Source organism: Zalophus californianus, chromosome 2, assembly GCF_009762305.2.
Source record: "Zalophus californianus isolate mZalCal1 chromosome 2, mZalCal1.pri.v2, whole genome shotgun sequence".
NCBI lineage: Eukaryota > Metazoa > Chordata > Mammalia > Carnivora > Otariidae > Zalophus > Zalophus californianus.
Genome location: NC_045596.1, coordinates 105,975,581 through 105,992,470, shown reverse-complemented (window position 1 = coordinate 105,992,470; position 16,890 = coordinate 105,975,581). Strand labels below are relative to the sequence as shown.

General features: G+C 39.9%; 1 protein-coding gene across 6 annotated transcripts in view; it reads right to left on the bottom strand.

Moving 5' to 3' along the window:
- The window catches only part of INTU (inturned planar cell polarity protein), a 101,881-nt gene extending 89,659 nt beyond the window's left edge, over positions 1–12,222 (bottom strand). For 5 of the 6 annotated variants that reach the window (XM_027599722.1, XM_027599726.1, XM_027599727.1 and 2 more), the window contains exon 1: positions 1,620–1,891. In XM_027599722.1, the coding sequence (XP_027455523.1) occupies positions 1,620–1,765 (146 nt within the window). In that variant the 5' untranslated portion in view covers positions 1,766–1,891. Of the gene's footprint in view, positions 1–1,619; positions 1,892–11,741 lie in introns of those variants that run through there. The other variant, XM_027599723.1, reaches the window with a different exon arrangement.
- Between the last annotated feature and the right edge of the window lie 4,668 nt (positions 12,223–16,890).

Sequence of the window (16,890 nt, the reverse complement as noted above, 5' to 3'; positions counted from 1 at the left end):
TTTGAATCACAAAAATTTTTTTTTTTTACAAAATGTTTTGAGGTAACAAGTTTTCTTAACACAAGGTCCTCAGACTGCTTATTTCCTAGGAAACAGGGCTAGTTCATTTACCTTCATTCCATTAAAATCAGGGCACTCCATTTGCAATCAGGTCTCCTAAATTTCTATACTGAAACACTCAGCTGTATGACTATGGGTAAATTACAGATTCTCTCTGAGCTAAAAATATGTGTTTCTAAGATGTAGAGAAACCAAGAGCTTGAGTCTCAGAGGTCTATGACTCCCATAGCAAGAGCAAATCAGGTCTCCTGTAATCCATACTTCATCCAGTGCCTCACTTGATAACCATAATTTTTAAATTATTTTTTAAGTGACCACAGCAGAAGATTACACAAAATACTTGATAGTCTCTTCAAGAATGTAATCTGTCCTTATTGAGCCTCTAGAGTATATTAAGCAGTCATTAGTTTTCCCTCACTCTTTTAAAGATAATGGCAAAATTTTACATACCCAGAGGTGGAAATAATTGCCAAGTAATTTTTACTCCTAAATACACATTAAATACTTGTAATTATTGTTCCTAAATAATACACTTAAAATGTCATCCTAAAACTGACTATGCATGGCAGTCTATTATGGGATTGGTTGAGGTTTTGGCACCTAAACCTTTTCACTGTTAGTCATTCATTTCAAACTAGGGCTAATTTACTTTTCCAAAAAGGTCTTAATTCTTAGCAGTAAGAAATAGATTTCTTCAAAATTGAAATAGCATTGGGTCCTATGAATCAAAATAACTTTTTCAATATTATTAAGGATTAAAAAGTGGAAAATAACACTTAGATATTTTGTATTTTAAAAATTCCATTATTGGGACACCTGGGTGGCTCAGTCAGTTAAGCGTCTGCCCGCAGCTCCTGGTCATGATCCCTGGGTCCTAGGATTGAGTCCCACACCTGGCTCCTTGCCCAGCAGGGAGTCGGCTTCTCCCTCTGCCTGCCCCGCCTGCCGCTCCCCCTGCTTGTGGGTTCTCTCTCTGACAAATATATAAATAAAAATCTTTTTAAAAAATAAAAATTACATATGACACTAAGTAGAAAACAAGAAAACCACGAGAACGCATAGGAAAATATAGCAGAAATACCCCCAAATGCTGAGAAGTTGTCCTTGAAGGTGAAGACTATGGGTAGATTTTCTTTTATATATCTACCCATTTTTATAACAGGAAAAAAATCTGTATAATTTAAATAGTTGATTTATAAAACGTGGAGCGTATCCTTCCACTAAAATCACAAAGATCATAACGTCAGAGAAGACACTGCGATAGGATCAAAGAGTTTTGTGACCATCCTAACAGATATACCCGTAAATATAGAACCCGCCACAAAGAGGAGAACCTCCTCGTCTGACAATAATAAAAAGCCCCGAATAGCGAAGAAGGGCACGTCACTGCGGCTCACAATACCGCACAACTGGAACGTGGCTCAAATAAATCCCTTTGATTATAGAACCTCAAACACTCAATCCCAACTACGCCAACATTCTGGCAGTACCCCCCAGCCCACGTGTATACTCTCTGGATTGAAAAGATGGATTTAATTGTCCCTCTTCAAGACTCTTACTCATAATCGCTACTCGCTGAGGAGTATGAACCCGAGTAGCTGACCCGATCTTCGTAATCGCAATCCTCATCTTCTTGTGAAGAGGGGTCTCCAGGGAGCTCATCTGGACTATGACGAGAGCTACACGAAATCGGAGACGCCATCATCAGGAATGCAATAGGTACAAGTCGTGTAATTCAAGTCTCGAAACTACAGCTCGCCCTAACCGCCATGTTGTCTCCGCTAAGGAAGGGGCAGAGGCCACGTGACCACCAACCCTTGGCTGCAATTGGTGGCGGTTGGGTTGCCAGGGAGACGAGGAAGCTTTCCCGAGAGCGCGAGAACTACTCAAAGAAGCCAAAGAGGTGAAATTTCCCGGAGGGCGTCTCAGTTGGAGGAATTCAAGTAGCTAAAACTTCACCGCTTAGCTTCTCCTAAATGCACTCTTGGAGCCGCATAATTTATCAGCGGCGGAGACCCATTGGTGGTTTTTTTTCCCCCCGTTTTCCTTCCAGTTTGCACTTTGCCCTGTGTTTCTACGAGGAACAGCTGCCCAAAGCCTTAGAGGCACGAAGCCTGGGGTTCCCTTGAGGTAAAGGAAACTCCTCTCTACCTTTCCCCGGGGCCTCTGCCTCTTGTGCTGGGAAGGGACACTTTTAAGCAACGCCCTCTAAGAGGTGCTAATGTAAATACGCCCCATTGTTTCTTTGGTTTTCATATTGTTTCGCAATTGCAAATGTTTTTATAGTTTTCCCAAGCAGATATTGTAGAGTGCTTCAAATGGGTGGCAGTGTTGTGAAATCAACTGTATGTTCATTTTGTAACGCAAACTTATAATTTGTTCTCATCACTGAGTTGGAAGTGTAAACTGATGAATTTTATCGGTAATTTACGAGTACCTCCATCAAATATTTTTTTCTAAGTACAAAATAATAGCATTTATTGAAGTCAGCCATTTCTCAAATTATTTGTTCTATTCGTATTCAATGCTAAGTATTCACATCCTATTAAGTAAATATCCTTATACTAAAATAAAGAAACTGAAGCTTAGGTTATTCATCTTTTTGTTCCCAAAGATTTTATTTATTTGACAGAGAGAGAGACAGCGAGAGAGGAAACACAAGCAGGGGGAGTGGGAGAGGGAGAAGCAGGCTTCCCGCGGAGCAGGGAGCCCGATGCGGGACTCGATGCGGGACTCGATGCGGGGCTGGATCCCAGGACGCTGGGATCATGACCTGAGCGGAAGGCAGACGCTTAACGACTGAGCCACGCAGGGGCCCCAGGTTATTCATCTTAATGGTCAATTGGCTAGAAGGCAAAAAAGTCAAACAAAAATTGAACCCAAGTCATTAACTACTAGATTATATTTCCTCCTCAGGACTCAGTAATTCAACTATTACAGATCTATTCCAGGAAAATAAAGGATGCAAAAAATTTATAAAATTTCTGAAAGTGTAAAGCTGAAAGCAATCTAAATGTTTGACAATAGGGGAAAAGTTAAATAATAACATATATGAAATATGAATATTATGAAATAGAAATGTTTTCAAAGAGTAATGCATGGGGGAGATATTCATTTTATAGCAAGTAAAAAAAGGATATAATATTTATGATCTCACTGGATGGGTGCTGGAGATTCAACTTAAACTACCTGGACAGATGGTGGAGACTGAAAGACAAATAGGCAATTTATAAAATACAGTGATAAGTATCATGATAAATGCAGAGTTCTAAGGAATACCCAAGGGAAAATAGACTGAGGTGTCGAAGGCCACAGCAAATTTCTTAGAGGAAGTCTAAACTTCTCTTGTTCTTATGGAATATTATAATCCAAAAAGAGAAGAGAAGTGGGAAATGAGTCCTCGCATGGCCCAAAGTGGTTATATGCATGGACAATTAAAAAAAAAAAAACCTGAGCAGGGGGCGCCTGGGTGGCTCAGTCAGTTAAGTCTCTGCCTTTGGCTCAGGTCATGGTCCAGGTCAGGATCCCCAGGTCAGGCTCCCTGCTCAGCGGGGAGCCTGCTTCTCTCTCCCCCTCTGCTCCTCCCTCTCCACATCTTGCTCTCTCAAGTAAATAAATAAAACCTTAAAAAAAAAAAAAAACCTAAGCAGTAGCAGGCTAACAGTATTTAAACTTTCAAGATGCAATTTAGTTTCATTTGTCACAATACACTATGTACATTTGAATATCCTAAGCATTTTTGTTGTATAATTTTTAAATGTGCTTTTTCAGAATTGTATGCCAGCTATTGAATATTGTTTTGCAGTTTGCTTTGAATTAATTTATAAAATTGTTTTTTTCTTATGTAAGAGGTATAGAGCACAGAGCTTATACTTGTTTATTTAAAATTATAATTTAAAAAAGTTTAAGTCATCCCTGGAAATCCACAAGTTTTTCTTTAAAAGAGGTTTAGATGTCGCTCCGATTGGAAAACGGGGGACTAGTTCATAAAGGGATAATGGGGCAGAGGAGGAGGAGGGTAGCAGGAGAAGATGGCATCTAGGGCACAGATGGAAGGATACGACCTTGCTGACATGTCTTCCTTAAAACTGGTGCCTAGGGGCGCCTGGGTGGCTCAGTCGGTTAAGCGGCTGCCTTCGGCTCAGGTCCTGATCCCAGGATCCTGGGATTGAGTCCCACATCGGTAGGAAAAAAAAAAAAAAAACTTAAAAAAAACACCTCAAACTGGTTCCTAAAGGGGGGTGCAGGTGTGGATGCTGACCTGCCAGTTTTAGTCAGGGAACTGAAATACTATCCATGTGATAATGTTTATCTTCTCAGGTAAGTAGAAGGCAACCTTGCCAGCTGAAAATGATGAAGGAAGTAATGGGGTTAGAAGTTTGAAGAGAATGGATCCAGGAAGGAAGGGAAACAAGTATTTCCATCAGCACTGAGGTCCAAAAAGATGTATTACTTTTAAAATCAGAGAAACATTATTATAAAAAAAAGTTGGAACCACTATAATAGTTATATTATGTTGGTTAAAACATACATACTTATTCTCACCACAATCTCAAATGTTAAAAATTGCTTAAGATTTCATTCCAAAATAAAGAATGCTTGGGGTGCCTGGCTGGCTCAGTTGGAAGAGCATGAGACTTTTGATCTCAGGGTCTTGAGTTCAAGCCCCACCTTAGGTGTAGAGATTACTTTTTTTTTTTTAAGACTTTATTTATTTGACAGAGAGAGAGACAGGGAGAGAGGGAACACAAGCAGGGGGTGTGGGAGAGGGAGAAGCAGGCTTCCCGCTGAGCGAGGAGCCCGATGCGGGGCTCATCCCAGGACGCTGGGATCATGACCCCAGCCGAAGGCAGACGCTTAACTGACTGAGCCACCGAGGCACCCCTAGGTGTAGAGATTACTTAAGTAAATAAACTTTAAAAAAATGCTTTAGGCACCTCTTTAATTTTGTTATTTTAAAATCATCTTATTGGAAGTAAAAAAGAAAAGGACATTTTAAATTTTAACAAAAAAACACATTTTCTTCATATAAATAACACTGAAAATTAAGAAACAAACAGATGAACATAGAGGAAGGGAAGGAAAGATAAAATAAAAACAGGGAGGCAAATCATAAGAGACTCTTAACTCTAGGAAACAAACTGAAGGTTGCTGGAGGGGAGGTGGGTGGGGAGACGGGGTAATTGGGTAATGGGCATTGAAGAGGGCACTTGATGTCATGAGTACTGGATGTTATATGGAACTGTTGAATCACTAAATTCTGCCTCTGAAACTAATAATACACTATGTGTTAACTAAATTGAATTTAAAGAAAATTTTTAAAATATTAAAAAAGAACACTATTTTTTCTCTATAAACATCTAATAATTTCATACCCTGCTCATAAACCTTCAATGTCACCCACCCCATAAAGTCCAAACTATGTAGTCTCTTGACTACAAAAGAAAATTCCAATTCTACAAACAATTGAGCACCAATTAGGAATTAGATGCCTTATTTCCTGCATTAATCAAGTTAATCAAATGTGCCCAACTTGTCACATCAAAAGATCCCCTGGGGTTCTTGTTAAACAGAGAGATTTTAAGGCCTGCCCCGCTTCAACAGGATCAGAATCTCCAGGGAAGTTGGCCTGGAAATCTCTATTTTAAAAAGTGCCCCTGCCCCTCAGTGATCCCTAGGTTAAGGTAAACTTGGGAAACACTGCCCTAAGCCTCCACTCAGTTCTAATGCTTCATACCTGCAGGCCCACTGACCATTTCCCCAGTAGGCTAGAACCCACTCCCACCTTCTGAATTTGAGCCTGGCAGACAGACCTCTCCCTGATCCAGAACCTACCATCTGTATAATCTTGAGCCAATCAACCTCTCCAAGCTGTGTTTCTTTATCTGTGAATTCAGATATTGGTACATACTTCACAGGACTGTTTATAGAGTCCAATAAGTTAATGCATGTACAATACCTAGCACATAAAGTGTCAACAAAACTTAAGCTATTTTATAAATCATTTACTCATGTGGTTCTTTCACTGAGGAATGCTACTTATCCAAAATATCACATTTTACTTCAAGACCTAATTCTAATAGTACCCTTTTCAAGAAGCCTCCCACACTCTTTTCTTATCTCAGTGACAATTCCTCTTTCCACTTTCCCCTTATAATCTATCCAAAAAAGTTCTGTTATAACAAGTATCAGTCTGGGTGTTTCTAAATTATTTAGGAATGTGTCTATCTTTGCTACCAAACAACAAATTCCTGGAAGATATGGCTGTGTTTTTTTTGTTGTTTTTCAATCTTTCATCTTATACAAGGTTGAACAGGAGCAGGAAGTGCCACATAAAAGTATCTTTTAAGAAATGTTCTTTACAATAGCCATGTCTCTGAGTTATGTTAACTTCCTTGGCTAGTCTATTTCCATATGTTAATTTAATAGACAAAATCTGCCCCACCCAAAACGTTACCACTTTGCTTGATCTTTCACAAAAGAAGAAATAATAGCAATCACTTTATATTCTTATTTCAAATTTTCAGGGTGATATTAGCTAATCAAATTTCTCATTTTATATATCACATTTGTACTAACTAAATATCTGACAACCTTAGGTATACTAGAGGTGATGAAGAACAGAAAAGAATAACATGCTATTTTCAGGGCCTTTTAAAAAATACTGTTTCATAATTAGCAATTTCAGGAAGACTTAAAAGAGACTGGGGTATATTCTCAATTTCTATTTTCCACTACACAGATGGCCAGCTGTCTTCTGGACTAAATATGTTTAGTTTAATATATATGACATAAAGTCCTTATTTTTCAGATTACCATCTCAATTAGGCAAACAATACAATTCTGACACAAAATACACCAGATAAGAACATAATTAAATATTTAGCGTCTTTAGCAGTTTCAAGAGCTCTCTGCTTAGTAGTAATGGAAGCTAGCAATGAGAAGTAAGTGAAAACAGGGCCGCGTGAGGTCACGTCCATTAAAAAATTTTAAACCACAAGGAAAGTGCACGGACTTGGCATTCTTTGAAACTAAGTAACATTGTCTTAATTGTGAACAATGAAATCACTCATGAGCTATGTGGTAATACTGACAATCCCAATCATTTTAAACATTATGAATAAATAACTTGGTAGGCCAGCAAAATAGGATTTTAAAAACTGACGCTTCACAATGTGAGATGCTTAAAATTTGGGATAGAGTCATATAAGAATAACATTTCAGCAATCCTATGTTTATAGATTGCATTATGATCTAAAATTCTAATTTTTCGGGGTGGCTGGGTGGCTCAGTCATTAAGCGTCTGCCTTCAGGTCAGGTCATGATCCAGGGGTCCTGGGATTGAGCCCCACATCGGGCTCCCTGCTCAGTGGAGAGCCAGCTTCTCCCTCTCCTGCTCCCCCTGCTTGTGTTCCCTCTCTCGCTGTCTCTCTCTCTGTCAAATGAATAAATAAAATCTTTAAAAATAAAATTCTAATTTTTCTATATAAAAATTGAATTACCTGTAAAAATGTATGGACTTATTCCATAGAGAGCATACATTCTCTATTTCAATAATAATGAAATACAAATAAGAATACAGAGATAAACATAAAAGTAACTGAAGCAGGGGTCCCTGGGTGGCTCAGTCGGTTAAGTGTCTGCCTTTGGCTCGGGTCAGGATCCCCGGGGCCTGTGATGGAGTCCTGCATCGGGCTCCCTGCTCAGTGGGAGGCCTGCTTCTCCCTCTCCCTCTGCCTGCCGCTCCCCCTGCTCCCTCTCTCTCTCTCTGTGTCAAATAAATAAATAAAATCTTTAAAAAGAAAAAAAGTAACTGAAGCAGATGGCACGAAGCTCAAGCCCAAAACCCTTCATTTACTACTTGTCCTCATTTTATACTTTCATTTACAGATTATTTTAAAAATCTGGTGAAACCTTCTACTGCCATAAATCAGTAGCTGCCAACAAGAAGGAAGGGAGGCCTCCTTAAAACAGGAACACAACAGCAACAGAAATTGTGAATGGCTGACAATCTGCCAATGGAGGAAAGTAGGAAACAAAAAGCAGACCCAATAATTAAAAAAAAAAAGTCATAACTTATAAGTGAAATGCCAAGTACCCTCAATAGCACCTAAAAAAAGAAAAGAAAATTACTGCATTGTCAAACCCTACAGTAATTTGATAAGACCGTGAAAATGCTCGATCATTCCTAAGTGCCACGCATTCTCCAGTCAGAGAAGCCACATCTCATCCTGATTCTGGCACTAATAACTGAGTGAATGTGGATGAAGTCAGTTTCATCATCTGAAGACAGTAATAGTAATCCCTGCCTACTGTACAGGGTTGCTAAGAACCAAATGAGATAACCCTTGGAATCTAAAGCCCTACACCTAAAGAAACAGACCAGTGTGTGCTATGTGCTATATTTAAAATTTTTTTATTTCATTTTTTTTAGTTTTTACTTTTCGAGTTTAAAGGATATTTTATTCATAAGGAATATTACCTAATGGGGTACACCTTCACCCCTGAGACTTCTGGATATTTGAGGTATCTTAAATATGCATATTTTTGCTGTTGGCAAAAGTATGAAGTTAGGTCATCAAACATTTTCAGAGACTTACCTCTAGCTCATTTTCTTTGTTGGCTTAGATGTCAAAACACACTACCACTCTGGCCTGGACCAGCGCCATATATTAGCCATTAGGCTTTGGGCAAAAGTCACTTAGCTGAATTTTCTGAATCTTTAGGAATAGCTATTATTCTGTGTTTTGTTTTAATTTTTTAGGACAGTTGTTAATATCATCCTTTATATTTGACAGAACTTTAGTTTTATAGAGCTCTTACATAAGTGAAAATCACACCACGACCCTGTGAGATGGGTATTATCCCTTTATATTACAGAAATAACAGGAAAATACAGATGTTAAAAATCTTGCAAGTCACGCAACTAATAGACCACAGAAATAGGACTCCAAGGGAATGATTAAACTGCAATAGCCTTGTGCATGGATTTTTTTAAAAAGTCTTTGCAAAATACTAATGAGCCCTAATATAACTATTTGGGTACTTCTTATAATCAAAATGACACAAATATATGTTAATTTACTTAAGTAAAAGTAACTGAGAAACAATATTGAAGCTTTCCCCGACTCTGACAACCTATATGTAACTTCTAATCAAAAAACAGGACAGCTTTTTTGCCCCAGCTACTGTTACTTTAGTCTTGACCGTATCTGTAGCTAATACCTCACGCAGAGAAAAGTTTGTGACTTTGCTTCAATTTTGGTTTGGCTGATGTATGTTTTTCAAAAGCACAACAATCTAATGCTTTACAGTTTTGAAAACCATATTCACAACAGGAAATACACAACTAATTAAAAAAACACTCAGAAGACTTACCCTTTAAAATAGATGTAAAAATAGAATAGTCTGCTATTTTCTCTTGTCTATAAATTGTCTATGGCTCAAAACTATTGGTCTCTTTAATGCAATTGCCAAAATTTTGTGGATATCCGACAAGGGATGTTTTAAAGGAAAAATATAAAAATTTTATAAAACTGATATAAAAAAATAGGCCATGCTCTGGACTAGTCAATGAGAGCTATAGTGAGTAGACAAACATGGTTTAAAAGTTATCTGGTCTCTCTAATTTCTATTACATTATATCTAAATTTATATATGCAAGTAAAAGACCTTTGATAGGGGCGCCGGGGTGGCTCAGTTTGTTAAGTGTCTGACTTTGGTTCAGGTCATGATCTCGGGGTCCTGAGATCAAGCCCTGCATCAGGCTCCCTTCTCGGTGGGGGGTGGGGGGGTGGGGGGGTGGGGGGGTGGGGGGGTGGTCTGCCTCCCCTTCTCCCTCTGCCCACCCTCTCCCCTCCCCACTCATGCTCTCTCCCTCTCTCAATAAATAAATACAATATTTTTTAAAAAAGACATTTGATGAAATAGGAACTTGTGTGAAAATATAGCTTCATTAAATGAAAGAGAAACCTCTATAGATGTCTCAATTTTTTAATAAATATGTTTGAAAACATTAAATAATAAATAACCACTAATAAAAATGATGCATTGACAAAACAAAAAGACTTTCATATAATGTTAAAAACAGCACTGTTAGCCATGACACTGACAAACACAATTATAGTTTCAGATTCCAATGGTTCTTATAGCATGTGGGAGCAGTTATTTGTAATTCAGATAGAGCAGTTTTTATATACTGAGCAGGTTTATTCCAGAAACACTCCACTACTTACTTCCGAAATAATCATTTCAGTCTTGATGACTATAGTTTAAACATATTCTCTTGCCCTGGTTCATTCAGACATATTTGTGCTTTGGGTCTGAAACCCTGCAGTGTTAATCAGTTTGGAATTTTTTGGCAACTGACGCTTAAAATATGAATCTGTTATAGCAGGGTCTTAAGCTTAAAACCCCTCCCAGCATCATCAAAGTCATGCTGTGAATGAGTTTTTAGTTAGTGTTTTGGGGGATTATTTCTGGACTGTAATTTTATCAAATGCAGGGGGATTTGTCTTTGGGAAGTTAGAATCCCCTTTTAGCTGCTTGTTTGACAATATTTTATTGTATATGGCAGGGTCTCTCTTGGGGGGAGGGGAGAAGGAAACCAACCGTGGAAAATTGCAGGTTTCAGAAGACAGCTTTTAAATCGAAGAGACCCACTTTCTTCCTTGCACAATGTCTTTCTATTTTACTCATACTTCCAACAGAACAGGGTTTCTATAGCTCATATGGTTTTGTACAAAGACTTAAAAGGGTCACTTGAAACGTTTACAGATGAGAGAACTCACATAAACCTCCCCCTGACAGATATTTACTAAGGGTCACTTACTCTTTCTCACCACAAATGTATTCAAGAGATACTTTTGATATATTTCTAAAAGTTTTTCCCATATTATGTCTTAAGAAGGCCAGGCTTTCCTAGACTTAAAGCAGCATTAACTGCCTGACATTTCATCCATCCTCTCTTAACCTAAAAATGGAAAGAGAATTTGCTATCCACGTGAATTCTTATTTCTTTATTTTCTATAAACTCATCATAGTTACCATGGAATTTAATATTCGTTGGCCTATTTTACATAAAGTATAAGGTTGGACGAAGGTACCAGCAGTAAATTAATCACTAGCAGTTCACGGAAAGTTGGGGTTCTCAACATTCTTAGAGGAACTTTTAAATTTATTTTGTGTAGTTATGCGTGTAGACGCGCGCGCGTGCGTGTGGAGTGGGGGAGTGTGTATGTGTGTGTGGCCTAGGTGTGTGTGTGTGTGTGTTAGAATTTAGATCTGTTAAAAAGTGGCTCATTCTAACTCCAATCACAATCAGAGTTCAAACAATATTCTCAGCTATTTTTTTCCTGGAGAAAGTCTAGAGGTGTTTAAAGAACAGCTTTGCTTAATTGTTTTTAGCTTCTTTAGAAAGTGGTATTTTCTGTAGGTGGGTGGAAAACCCGGTCCCGCGCGGGACCAGAGTCCCAGCGGCGAGACCGCGTGGATCCGGAGCATCCAATTCTTGAAAGGGTGGGGTGCAGGCCCCAACGCCCTCCCGCGGCGAGCACCACACGGAGGAGAATCCCAAGTAAGACTCTTCACGCAGGACCCCCGAAGGAAAGTTGCCCCTCCCCTCGCCAGAATCCCCGGGAACCGAGGACGGTCTTTCCCGGGGCCCCCGGCCCAGCACTGACCTGTGTAAGAGGACGCGCTGCACAGAGTCCAGGTCCTCCAAGTTCCTGGGGGCAGGTCTGGGGATGCGGGACCTGCCCACCTGAAACATGCCCGCTTGAGACTCGCTGCAAAAGCTTACAAGAGGTCACAGGCAGAAGGCGGAGGGGGCGCCGAGGGCTCTGCCGCAGCACTCGCAGCGCCGCCTGCCTCGGGCACAGATGGGGCCGCGGCTGGGGAACCCAGAGCTGAAAGAAAAGGCTGCCAGCTTTGGACACTCAAAAACCTGAGAACGAAGGGCGGCGGTGTGCAGCGACGGCTGTCCCTGCCCTTCGCCCGCTTGCTACCCCGTGCGGATCTTGGAGCCCGGAGGCGGGCAGCACGGCCACCCTGGCGCCAGAGACCCCGGGGCAGGTGGGTGCTCTGTTGGCCGCCACCTCCGCCGGGGCTGGCCAAACCCACAGTCCCCCTCTTCCACGTCTTGGTTCCCCCCACCCCTCCAACTTGTCCGAACAAGCTTCGAGGTCCTTTGCACGCGCGATGAGCCGGCCAGTGCCTCCAGCCGTGCTGTCCCAGGCTGCGCTCTTTCGCCGCCTAGTGCTCCTCACTCTCCCTTCCTGGACAGTAAGTCTGTCCCGGGTAAGGGACACGGCTGTCCAGGCACCGCCCCCAGCAAAGGAAGCTACCACCTGCAGCGTGGAGGACCGTGAACAAGGGAGGAGTGGAGGAGGAAATGAGGAGGCTCTGCGGGCCCTGGCTGCCACAGCAAGGATGGGAGAGTAGGAAAGAGAGGCGAGTTAGGTTTCAGTTTTTGGTGGGAATTTAAATTTGCCTAAAGAAGCTATATACATTCATCAATCTTGGTAAACATATATTGATTACCTGTGATGTGCCAGGCTGAGTTCTAGTCTTCAGAGATAAAAGGATGAATAAAAGGTGGTGGCTGACCAGTCTCACGTGGACTCCATATTCTCTTTTGGGATCTATGTAGTTTAAAAATACACTTCACCCTAGAAGAGAACATAGGAGAAAAGTCTAGATGACCTTGGGTATGGTGATTTTTAAATGCAACATCAAAAGCCCAAGCGATGAAAAAAATTGATGAATTGGACTTCATTAAAATTAAAAACTCTGCAAAAGATACTGTCAAGATAATGAGAAGACAAGCCATGGACTGGGAGGAAATATTTGCTAAAGACATATCAGAAACAGGACTGTTATCCAAAATACACAAAGAATTCTTAAAATAGAACAATAAGAAAAGGAACAACTTGATTTTAAAAAGGCAAAAGACCTGACATACATACTCACCATAGAAGATATACAGACAGCAAAGAAGCATATGAAAACATGCTCCACATTATATGTCATTAGAAAATTGCAAATTAACACAGCAATGAGGTACCACCACACACTTATTAGAATGGCAGAAATCCAAAATACTGGCAACACCATGCTGGTGGGGATGTGTAGCAACAGGAGCATTCATTCATTGGTGGTGGGAATACAAAATGGTACAACCACTTTGGAAGACAGTTTGAAAGTTTCTTACAAAACGAAATATATTTTTACCATATAATTCAGCAATCACACTCATCAGCATTTACCCAAATGAAATGAAAACTTATATTCATACAAAAACCTACACATGGATGTTTATGGCAGCTTTACTCATCATTGCCCGAACTGGGAAGTAACTAAAATGTCCTTCAGTACATGAATGGATAAGCTGTGGTTTATCTAGACAATAGAATATTATTCATTGCTAAAAAGAAATGAGCTGTCAAGCCATGAAAAACATGGAGGAATCTTAAATACATATTACTATGTGAAAAAAGCCAATTTGAAAAGGCAACATACTATGATTTCAGCTGTATGACATTCTGGAAAAGGCAAAGCTATGGAGAAAGTAAAAAGATCAGTGATGTTTATAGCAGCTTTATTCATAATTGCCAAAACTGAGAATCAGTGATTTCCAAAAGGGCTGGGGGGAGACGAATAGGCAGAGCACAGAGGATTTTTAGGGCAGTGAAACTGTTCTGTCTGATACTATAATGGTGGATAAATGGAGAAGAGATTGGAAAATGTTGTTTTAGTTATAAGGTACTACTGATTAGAGATTACAGATTAATTATAAGTAGTGATATATTAATTTTAAGATGCACAGTTATTAGCTGGGACTTGGCTATTCATTGTAGGATTTCCAAATGCCATTATATGTAGAACTTTTCTCTTGGGTTACTTTCTTGAATCCTGGCTGCCAGCGTTCTGGGAACCAAGTGGGTAAAGAGGATCAGCAATGGGGATCTCATCTCTTAATATATGTAGACTTTCACTTAATCCTTCTGTCTTAAATAAATCCTTCTGTCTTGCTTCACCTCTGCTCTATGCTCTGCCTGGTCTGAAAATGTTCATGTCTTTTGATTCAGAAATTAATCTCAAAGAAATGATAAGAAATGAAGATCATGATGTTCATTACAGTATGCTATCATAACAAATGTATAAAAGGTGTAAATATCCAAAATCAGTGTAATACTTATATAGATTAAAGTCCATTCATATAATGAACTGATACGTATTTACTAAAATGAAATTTAAATAGAATGCTTAATGGCATGATGAAATATTTATGACTTAAACTTGAGCAAATATTCAGGAGACAAAATTGTACATTCAGACTTTGTTAACTAAGTAAAAATTAGGGAATTGATTGGATGGATAGTCACCGAATCTTAAAAATGACTGCATCTGGAAGTAGAGTTGTGAGTGATTTTTATTTTCTCTTTTAGGCTTTTCTGTATTTTTCAAAATTTTAAACAATAAATATATATTACTTTTAGAATTAGGATGTATTCACATATAAATATGTAAAAAGAATGATTTGAGAAAAGTTAGTAACTGAATTCTACAGGTGAAAATTTCCAACAGACTTCCATTCTCAGATATACATAAATGGTTTTTCAAAATATTGTGCAATTTAAGGATACATGGATAGCCTGCTTTTTAAAAAAGGCCCATTACAAAATTTTTATATAGGGAATAGTTATTATGTAACTATTTTGGATAATTACTATGTTATCTTAAGTTTTTAGTAATTTACCTTTTGTTTGTAACTATTCGGTAACTTTTCCTTCTGACTTCAAATTTTGTGAGAAGTCTGTGGTGTTATAGATCACTATTCAGTTATGTTTTCATAATAAATCTGAGTTTGCCCTTAAAAGCAAAAAGCTTTCCCTGGCTGATGGCAGAAGAAGTTAGAGTCAGAGTTCTTCCACATGAGAAGAACTGTATAAGACATTGCTGGTTTAGAGATGGAGGGGACTGTTTGAGAAGGAATGTGGGGGACCTCTAGAAGCAGAAAGTGGCCCTGGCTGACTGCCAGCAAGGAAGTGGGGACCTCGGTCTTACAACTACAAAGAGCTAAACTCTGCCAAATAACCTGAATGAACTTGGAACAGGGATTTTCCCCAGACCCTTCAGATAAGGTCTTAACCCAGATGAAATCCCGATGTTGCCTTTGTGAGAATGAAGGCAGAGAACCTACTTCAGCCCTCCTGGACTTTTGACCTATAGCATGGTGAGCTGCTAATAAATGGATGCTGTTTAAGGTTACTAAGTTTGTGGTCATTTTTTAATGCAGGAACTGTTTGCATCATAGAAAACTAATGCAGTGCATTTTCAAGGTTGGTTATGGGAAATTGTCTCTGGAACCAGTGGGTCCTGTGGGTGGAAATATCTCCAGCAGTGCTTGGCAGCTCTGACGCAGGCATGGTTTCCAAGACACTACACTCCGCCGGCTTTGGTCTTAGTGTATCAGCTGGTTCCTCTGCCTTCTCACAAACTCCAAAGATTGGAGTGCTCCCCTCAAGACACATAAGAACTATGTTCAAATATCTGAAAGGCCATCATGTGGAACAGAGATTGTTTTATCCAATACAGCTTCTGAAGTTAGAATTAGGACAAGTGGACTTTTTTTTTTTTTTAATATGAAGGCAGATTTATACTTAATATATCCCGCAAGTTGGAATCCTTGAGAAGCTGACTCTGAAATGGAGATTTCTGTGTAGGAAGTTTATTAGGAAGTGCTGTTGGGATCAACAACTGTGGGGAGAGTGCAGGCAGCAGGACTGGGCGGAGTGAGAAGCTGAGCTGCAGTGCGGTCTCCAAGAGGCCACAGCCAGTCCTACGGGCTTGATATGGGGTGATCCTGCAGAGTTGTCCTGAGTTCAGGCAAGAGGGACATACTTTTGGGGTATTTTCTTATCATTTCAGAAAAGAGTTATGATGTTGGACAAAGTGACTCTCTTCAGCTGAAGGCACTTTCTTTTCTTCTTTTTCTTCCTCCTCTCCTTCTCCTTCTCCTTCTTAGCGGTGGGGAGGGGCAGAAGGAGAAGGAGAGAATCTTAAGTAGGTTCCATGCCAAGCACAGAGCCCAACGCAGAGCTGATTCTCACGACCCTGAGATCATGACCTGAGCTGGAATTAAGAGTCGGATGCTCAACTGACAAGCCCCCCAGCCCCCTGAGGGCAGCTTCTGGAGAGGGACTCAGCTGAGAGGCTCACCTGTCAACATTCCCAGCAGGGTGGGGAATGAATGCCTCCCTCCTAAAAGGGGCAGAGAGGGTGTGGAGAGAGGATTGTGGTGGTGCATCACAGCATCTTATATCATATCTAGACTCACTAGGGTGACAGGGCTCTCTGTCACTGGAGGAGTTGATTAACAGAGGTGGCAGGACCCTAGCAAGGATGTGCACAGTGGAATCTGACACTGAACAGAAAAATGAAGTGGAGTGTGAATGCTTAGACAGTTTCTGAATCCCTTTTTCTTCTCTAGGATTTCTGGTTGCTTCAGTTGTCCATGCCAATGCTGCCTCACTCTTGCAGCTTTGAGGTGATAATCATTTGCGTACTCCCTGACTTAGGAAAAAGACATGATATGAGTGAAAGTGTGAAGCAGAGTCTTACTTCTACCACCCAGGACAACATATGCATAAGATGTCTAGATTTTTTAAATTATAAAAATATCTTGATCTTCACCTAGAGGGATTTGCTTTCTTCAGCTTTTACAGTTGGCAGAACTGGCTTCTCTACTTCCATTTACACCTCAACATTTAGGAGGGGTCTTTCAGCTTCAAGATAGATTGAAATTATTTTCAGTTACTGGGACAGTTT